This window comes from Ursus americanus, chromosome 14, assembly GCF_024610735.1.
Source record: "Ursus americanus isolate L20-20 chromosome 14, mUrsAme1.1.p, whole genome shotgun sequence".
In the NCBI taxonomy this organism is placed as follows: Eukaryota; Metazoa; Chordata; class Mammalia; order Carnivora; family Ursidae; genus Ursus; species Ursus americanus.
In genome coordinates this window covers 3,694,762-3,703,736 of record NC_142140.1, presented here as the reverse complement: position 1 = coordinate 3,703,736, position 8,975 = coordinate 3,694,762, and the positions used below count along the sequence as shown (strand labels likewise).

The 8,975-nt window shown below is 55.8% G+C and overlaps 1 protein-coding gene across 1 annotated transcript in view; it reads left to right on the top strand.

The window, feature by feature from the left end:
• The first annotated feature begins 1,976 nt into the window (after positions 1 to 1,976).
• Positions 1,977 to 8,975, top strand: part of NUP210 (nucleoporin 210) — a 103,852-nt gene continuing 96,853 nt past the window's right edge. The window contains exon 1 of the mRNA XM_045812304.2: positions 1,977 to 2,275. Coding sequence (XP_045668260.2) covers positions 2,103 to 2,275 — 173 coding nt within the window. The 5' untranslated portion in view covers positions 1,977 to 2,102. The remainder of the gene's footprint in view (positions 2,276 to 8,975) is intronic.

Sequence of the window (8,975 nt, the reverse complement as noted above, 5' to 3'; positions counted from 1 at the left end):
TTTTCTGGGATAAGTGGCCAAGAGCGTGCATGTTTGTTTTTAATGGATTAATTGCCATATTTTATAATCAGGATTTTTCACCTGGAAAAAAATCCATGTTCCTGATTTCTCTTCAATAATTGCAACATCTGGAAAGATGGGCCACAGCAATGCATGATCCTAATGGGCCAGAGAACTCCAGTCCCCTAATGCCCGGCCCCGTCCCTTTTATTTACTTACCTGCCTGGCAAGGCTCCTGGTTTACCAATTTAAGCGGGCAGAATTGGAACACGATGAGTTTTATATATATATACACACGTCTACAATTTCTCTGCTCAAGCAGAAAACACGGGTGGCCTATGGGGAAGGGTATCCGGTTATGTGACAGTGAGGGGCACTTTGGGGCCTTTTTAATTTTAACCATCTGACTGTATTACCTACTCAAAAATGAATAAAATGTGAAAACAAGAACACTAAAATTTCTTCACAGATACCCGCTCTGGTGCTGCTTTTCCCATACCGCCTCTTCCGTTTCTTCAGAGAAGAGAACGCATTGGAGTTTCCCCTCCCAGAGCACCTGGTTCTGCACAGGGAAAACCCCTAGCTCTGGGATCTAGTTTGCCCTAATGCACACATTCCCTGGTCTGCGGTCTTAAGGCTTTGACCCCAGAACATACCTCATCATCATCCAAAAGCCCGATGATCCCGGGGGGCAAGCACAGACACATGCTTGCCTCTCTGAAGTCCAGGTAGGTGTCCACGCCCAGCCCAGGGGCCACCTCCTCCAAGAAGCCTTCCCAGCCTGACCGAAACGCAGCGTCTCCTTTTGTCCCAGCAGTGGCATTAATGTGTGCCTTTCAGGTTACAATTCAGTGTACCCTTCCTGAACCTTTTACAAGAGCTGGGCTGGTGCACCCTCGTCCCACCCCCTTCCCGACCTCCCACTAGACTGCCCCCACCCCCACAATAGATGAACATTTTAGAGGCACTGGTGTACGCTGTGTCCTTGAACCCACCGCTCATGCAGGTCATGACAAAGACATCTACAAACCACAGAGCACACCATGTAGACTGAATTTAAGAGCTAAGTTTTCTGCATGCAGATGAATTCAGAGATGCCGAACTGAGGGGAGAGGGGCAGAGTGTGCTCTGGCAGGGTTGGTGGTCTAAATCCACCCTTTGGGTAACCTCCCTAGGACTTACAGAAGACAGTAGGTGTAGCGCAGAAAACAAGGGCTTTGGGATCTGAGAGCCCTAGCGCTGCCCTTCTTGGGTGATCTTTGGGCCACTCAATCCGTTTCCTCCTGAAGAAATGGGGATCATAATGTCTCTCTGGCAAGGCTGTGTGGAGATTAAAGTGGGAGGAAGCACCCAGCTGGCCCTCAGTGCTTCAGGAGGTCGCTGCCGCTTAGGGAACCCGGGTCCCTCTTCTGGAAAGTACGACCGGGACGAAGTGCACCTCGGCACTCCGCATCCCAGATTTCCGGGGTGCCTATCCCTTTGCGTGTTGACGGTCAGTCTCGCCCAGGTCCTGCTCGATCGCCAGGGGCGCTGAGCAGAGCCGAATGAATGACTGCACGAATGGCCGGAAGGCTCCACACTGGCGCCCAGTAACAGCCAGAGAGTTGGAAACCACGGGGTATGAGCGTGTAGACCACAAAACTGCGCAGTGATTCCCGCGAGGTCGAGGGGTGGCCGGCAGGCGCCCGCGTTCAGGCTGACCCCACGTGGACGCGTGCCCTAGCCCTTCATTCCCCGCCTGACCGTGGCTCCGGCGCGGGCCCCATCCCCCACGTGTCCCGGGGCGCGTGCCCCATCTCGTTACCCCGCCCGCACTGCTTGGCTCAGGGCGCGCGCGCTCCAGACCCTCCCTCCGCCCCGCGTGGTCGAGGGCGCGCGGGCCCGGGCCGGGGGTGGGGTCGCCGCGGGCTCGGCCTCCTCCGTTCCCGCGCTCGGGCCCTGCCGGGGCCCAGGAAGTGGCCCTAGGCCGCGGCCCTCGCTCCGCCTCCTCCCTCCCGCGCTTATCACCTGCTGGCCCGGCGCGCGCGGGCGGGGAAGGAGGGCGCGAGGGGGAGCGCGCGGGCGGCCAGGCGCCGGGTCGCCGGAGGTGAAGCGCGGCGAGGATGGCGGCGCGGGGCCGGGGGCTGCCGCTGCTGCTGCTCGCGCTCTCGGTGCTGCTGGCGCTGGGCCCCACCGCCGCGGCGGCCAAGCTCAACATCCCCAAAGTGCTGCTGCCCTTCACGCGGGCCACGCGCGTAAACTTCACGCTGGAGGCCTCGGAGGGCTGCTACCGCTGGTGAGGCGCGCGGCCCACGGCCGGGGGAGGGAGGGCCCTGGGGCCGGGGAGGACGGAAGGCGGGAGCGCGCTGCAGGTGCGCCGGCGCGGGGAGAGCGCGACCGCGGCTAGCGGGGCTGGTCCGGCGGGGCCTGCGGGCACGCGCGGCTGCCGGGCCGGGGCGGGCGCCGGGTGGGGCGGGGGGCAGGCGGGGTGGCCGGGCGCGCCCCCAGCAGGCCCGCGCGCAGCAGGTGCTCCGGCGCGCGCTCCCCGGGCACCCGGGCGGCGGCCAGGCGGCCAAGGCCGGCCCGAGCGACTGGCCGCGCCGGACTGGGCGGCGTGCGCGCGGGTTGCCGCCACTGCGCATGGCGCCGCCTGGGCCTCCGCGCCGCTCCGGCTGGAAGGGAGCCGGGCCTGGCCCGCAGCTAGCTGTCTGTTTGCGGTTTGTGCGCCAGGAGGGGCCCGAGAGTCGGCCTGACTTGAGCAAGGGCGTCCGATGCTGCGGAGGGCCCCCGGGAAGGCCCTACCAGGGATAGGGGTCTTCAGGACTTCCCCTGTAGGGAGAGGAATGCACTGGAGCTCCTGGGCCCGGGCCGGGGATGGGGGTCCACGTGGTCTTAACTTCACCTTCTCCAGGACTCCGGGTAGCTGGTGGTCAAGGCCCTGCAAAGCCCTGGTCTGGAGACGCAGGTTTCTTGATTTTGTCTAGTGATGGGGGAGTCATCCCCGGCGCCGGACTGGTGTGGGAATTGGGTTTGTGGAGAAGCCTGAAAGGCATGTGTGGGAAGAATAGTACCCGTTCAACCTCTCTGGGAGGAACATAAACCTTGATTAAAGGTCTTGGGGAGGAAACCCTAGGGACCCATTTTACAGATGAAAAATGAAATGCAAGGAATGATTGGTGATTCTCTCCAGGTTGTCCAGGGTGGGGTTAGGCTTTATGCTCAAAACTCAGGCTTTTTTCGACAATTCCCCCCCTGGCTTCCTGGGGGAACTCAGGAATTCTGCATTCATTGTGGGGGATGGGATCTTGGAAACCTCAGAAACTAATGAAATTAGAGCCCTCTGTTCCCTTTTTCCTCCTAGACAGAGAGACCTGGCTAGGCCCCTGGCCGGGCGGGGTAATGTGGTCCAGGCCTTCTGTCCAGCAGACTGAGAAGAATGCAGCTTCTACTCTGGTGGTTTGGAGACAGCCCTGGGTGTGACTGAGGCCCCACCCACACCTCACAGCCCCACCTTGCTTGAGATGCAAGGAGGCTCTCTGGCCGCTGGCGTCCATGAGACACTTCTGCCTCTCCCTTTCTTGACCTGTTTGATGCCTGGGTCAGCGTTGACGCTTACCAAGGCGTGATCGCTGTTACCGAGAACCAGATGTGTGTGTATGTTTTAAGTCTGTTTGCCTATCAGTCTGCATAGATGCAAGGATGGTCCCCAGAGTTCAGAGGAGCATTCTTCCTCGGTAGTACTACTTGCCGCTATTTATTTTTGGAAAGTCAGCCTCCTGAAATAAGGCCATGCTACGTCAGCCAATTGTATTTTGGGTTTAGTGCATTATGCACCTGGAGGGTCTCGTTCCTGGTTTGGTGTCAAGGCTGAGCTTCGGCTTAAGGTCTCCTGTGTCTCCGACTAGGGCCTTGTCTTGTATGGGAAGATGAGCTGTTAGCCCATACGTTCAGGAGATACGTGATCGTTCTCTGGTGGAAGTTGTCCTTGATATATGGGCAAGAAGGAGGAAGCCGGTTATTAAAAACAGCCGGCTTCAAATGAACCCCTTCGGATGTATTTGTATGCTACTTCCTTTGAGATTCTATAGCTGTCCTTTTTTTTTTATTTCCCCTGAAGTAACCTTTTTTTCCCCCAAGTACATTTTCTTTTCTGAGGGAGGCTGGTGGTTTTTAATTTACTTGTATAGTTTCTTAGGAGGAAGGGGGGAAAAAATTCCTAATCTCTTATGCATCAGAGAAGTGCTAAGTACCTTATAACTTGTTTTGCATCAGATGCATAATTTTTATTGCAAATGTGTGACTGCTTAGCCTAAGTGTCTCCTCAGAGGTGTTTTGTGGTTGTGATTTTCCCCTTAACTTCACAGGAAAATCTCCCATCAATCAAGCACTGAAAATACTTATTTTTTAGTAGTGCTGCTCCTACTTGAGTCCTCTGTTGCTTTAGTTTTTGAAGAATCTCCTCTGGAGATTTTTAGAGTTGGCATGCAGACAGGCTGTATAACCACAATTACCTCAACCTGGGAGGAAAATATCCCCTTCATCCAAGAAGTTCATTGTTAAGTCTGAGCTGAAGAACAAAAAATAACTGAAACTCTCCTGGACGGTGGGGGAATTTTTGCTCGATCCTTTGAACTTGGGGCCAGGCTCCGAGTTGACTGAAATCACCACGTGCCTCACCCAGTGGCTCGAGGTTCACTTTCCCTGTTTCTTGATTTTATGGCATCAAATAATTGGACAGTTTTCGGGCCCTACGAGCCATAGAGATCATGTAGTGTAACCTGCCCACATTGTCCTCTGAGCCTCAAGAAGGAGGGGCTCTGTGTGATGTCACATAAATACAGGTGGCCCCCGACTAACGATGGTTCCACTGACTTTTTCAACTTTACAATGGTGCAAAAGCGATAGGCATTCCGTAGAAACTCCCGGAACTTTGAATTTGGATCTTTCCCCAGACTAGCGACATGCAGTACGACACTCTCCCGTGATGCTGGGCAGTGACAGCGCCAGGCCAACCACGTGATCACAGGATCAGCCACTGATCCCCTCACAACCATCCTGTACTCATACGACTTTCTGTTTTTCACTTTCAGCACAGTATCCAGTAAGTTATGTGATACACTCAGCACTTTATTATCAAACAGGATCAAAGGATTCAATCAGCATCCAGCAAATAACACCGAGGCCGCAAGTCCCTGACTGGGGTGGGAATGGGGGCGTCCCTGCGAGCTCCCACACTATCACCACAGATCTTCCTCGACCTGTGATGGCGTTAGGCCCCGATAAGCCCATCCTAAGTTGAAAGTATCATGAGGTCCAAAGTGCCTTTAATACACCAAACATACCGAACACCATAGGGTCGTAGTCTGGCCTGTCCTAACTGTGCTGGGAACACTGCCGTGAGCCTGCAGTTGGGCAAAATCCTCCAACACAAAGCCGTTTGGCTGCTGCTGGGGGAAGGCGGCGTTGTGCATCCTCCCGGGTCTCCAGGTGAGGCAGGGCTCTTGGCCAGGGGTGGCTGACCAGAGAAGGCCCTAAGCGTACACCATGAGCTGCTGTGCTGCCCCCGGCTGAGGGGAGATGATCGGCCTCGTAAAGGGCACCCTATAGCCCTCACTAAACTGCTGTGCCCAGAATTCTCCCCCTTTCCTGTTCTGGGAAGTCTCCCCGGGGCACCGTGGAGCTGCCTGGCGTGTTTGCCAGGCTAGGTCCTGAACCAGGGTGCACTTCTCAGCCACGGGTATGAGGATTCTTGGGGAGGCAAATGGGAGCCCTTCTGGCTGTCTGGGTCCCCACGCAGTGGAACTTGTTCTTGGCGTATGTTGTGTCCCGCGCACCGCAGGCCACCCTTGGGAATCCGTGGGCATGAAGGAGCCAACAGCCCCTCTGTCCTTGCTGACCTGTAACCGCGTGAGGGCCAAGGTCAGCGGCTCCTCCTGGGGCCTCTGGGCCTGCCCCCAGTGTAAGGGAGCAGCCAGTCCCGTTAGAGCCTGGGGGAAAGTGGGAAAGAAAGGGTGAGGGGAAGGGTTTCCTCTGGCTCTTCCGAAAACCCCTCCACACACTGAGCCACGCTGGAGAGTCGTCCAGCCCGGCCGCCTTCTGCTGAGCTCCCGGACAGGCCCGAGGCTGTCCACATGCTGGCAGCTGGACAGGTGAGGAGGCAGGAGCACCCAGGGGAAACTGGAGGATCAAGCACTAACACTGAAACAGGGTCACAGTGTGTGAGCTTAACCCAAAAAGTGGGTTTAATTCGGCCAGAGGCCCACCCGTCCTCACCGTGGAGAAGCATCCTGCCCAAACGCCCTGCGAGGGGCGGGCGGCAAGCACTGGTCGGCACCACGTATCTCACTGATGAGGGCTGGGGACCCGCTTACCTGGTGATGAAGATTTGTGACTTAGAACTGATCCCGCCCTGTTCCTGGTCCTGGGTCAGGGGGAGTGAGGAAGCAGAGGGCGCGCTGCTTGCCTGGAGCCTGGAGCTGGTTGGGGGAGTGAGATAAGCAGCTAAGGTGAGCGGAATGGCTGCATTTCACGTGGCAGTAAGTCTGTGAAGAACATAATGCAGGGCGCCCTTTCTGAAGCTGACCCGGGACCTGCGCGGGTACGAGCCGGAGGGAGCAGCAAGTGCAAAGGCCCTGAGGAGGGGCCACGCTTGCCGCCGGAAGAGCACAGATGAGGCATGTGTGGTGAGGGGAAGGGCGAGGTTAGAGAGGTTGGCGGGGGCCGGGCCATGCGGGCCCCTGTGGGCTGTGGTTAGGAGACAGGGAGGGGCTTGCCAGGGTCAGGACTTGGGCCATGTTAGCCTGGGACCAATTGGTTCTCAGGGCCTTGCTCTCTGCTCTGCATCCGTCTCAAGGGCCGCCTGCAGCTCGGTTCCTGCAGGGCTGGTGGGGCCTTGCTCAATTCCCTTCAACGACCCACGGAGGGAGGTGCCGGGGAAGTGTGTGTTGACTCGAGTTGACCTGGTGCTGGGTTGTTTTCTTCCTGCTTCCTTTGCGGTCTGCCCTGCCAGCCCCTCTGGGTGGCTTCCTCCCTGCAGGCCCTGCTTCTGCCTCGGAGGGGCTGGAGCCCGCAGGTAGAGGGTGGGGGGCTGTGTTTTCCTCTGCCCCTCCCCCCACCTCTGCTCTTTGTACATCTCTCGCTTCTCCTTTCTGGACTCTCGCTTTCTGGCCTGACCCTCGCACGTCCTTGGGTTGCCCTGCCCAGCGCCTGTTCCTGTGTTCTGAGCAGTGGGGAATGGCTCCCCCAAGGTAGTGGGGCCCCACAGCGCCCAACACGTGGCGTGGGAGCGGCCCTCATGTCACATTGGGAATGGGAAAGAGTTACCCTTCCAAAATGCACTGTCAGTCCTTTAGAGTTCCTCAAAATAAAGGTTTATTTTTGGTGCCAGTATGCTATTTACCTTTTTTGCTTTTTTATAAAATTGTGGTGAGATACACAAATTGTAAAATTAACTGTCTTAATCGCGTGTAGGTGCACAGTTCAGTGGCTTTAAATATGTTCTCATCGTTGTGCTACCATCACCACCCTCTACCTCCAGGGCTTGTCCGTAATCCTCAACTGAAACTCTGTTCCTATCAGACAGGAGCTCCCCTCACCCCGCCCACCCCCACGCGGCCCCTGGAAACCACCATTCTGCTTTCCATGACACCTTTGGCTCTTTGCCTGTCTCCTGAGAGCAGGCAGATGGGCCCAGAACCTTTGCAGGCAGCGGTGCCTCCCTTCCCCCACAGTCTAGAAACATTGTTTTGATTCATGTTTTCTTTTTATGGTTACCTGAGATGTATGGCGAATGATATGGGTTTTCCATTTACACTAGTGATATAAGGTTTCCTTTTATTTATTTTTATTTTTTTATTTTTTAAAGATTTTTTAATTTATTTATTTGACAGAGATAGAGACAGCCAGCGAGAGAGGGAACACAAGCAGGGGGAGTGGGAGAGGAAGACGCAGGCTCACAGCGGAGGAGCCCGATGTGGGGCTCGATCCCGCAACGCCGGGATCACGCCTTGAGCCGAAGGCAGACACTTAACCAATGTGCCACCCAGGCGCCCCTAGGTTTCCTTTTAAAGTACTTTTTCTTTAGAGAAGAATCAATTTTTTTTAAAGATTTTTAAATTTATTTATTTGACAGAGATAGAGACAGCCAGTGAGAGAGGGAACACAAGCAGGGGAAGTGGGAGAGGAAGAAGCAGGCTCATAGCGGAGGAGCCTGATGTGGGGCTCGATCCCGCAACGCCGGGATCACGCCTTGAGCCGAAGGCAGACGCTTAACCGCTGTGCCACCCAGGCGCCCCTAGAGAAGAATCAATTTAAAAGAAAAAAAAAATAAGAAAAAGATACAAGAGTTTCCTGGCTGTGACTGGTCCGGGAGGGCAGCATGCAGAAAGGGGCCTGAGGTGGGGACGGGTGGGCAGACGAGCAGGCGTCCAGCCAGCTGCCCCGCAGGCCCGAGATGTGCGTCCACAGGCTTCGAATGTTGCAGAGGGGTGTGTGGCAGTGGGAACCAAAATAGCAGAACCAGGTTTTGGTTTTGTTTTGTTTTTTTTCTTTTGCTAATCCCTTTGTATTATTTCCCCCACTTAATCCTAAAAACGAAACAAATGACTACTCACTGGGCAAATGGGCAGCCACAGATTAGGAGCCAGTGTTTGGAAGAGCCACATTCAAAACCAGGTCATTGACCCCAGAGCCAGCTTGCTTCTGGGGTGCACGCGGAAATGTGCCAGAGCTTCTCAGCCAGTGGTTGGTTTAATAAAGCCAATGACACTTTGCAAAAGCAGTATGAAAGATATAGGTGAGGTAATGATTCAGGAGAGGGTTGAGGCCATCTTCTGCCAGAATCTGGGAGCCCAGGCCCTCCACATGGGCAGCCCCAGGTAGGGGCAAGCGGCCTTCGGCCCTGTTTTGAATAGTTGTGCATTCAGCACAAGGGAGTAGGGCAGTGTCCAGACCAGGAGTCCGGGACCAGGCTGGACTGAGCTGTTTTTCTAGGACTG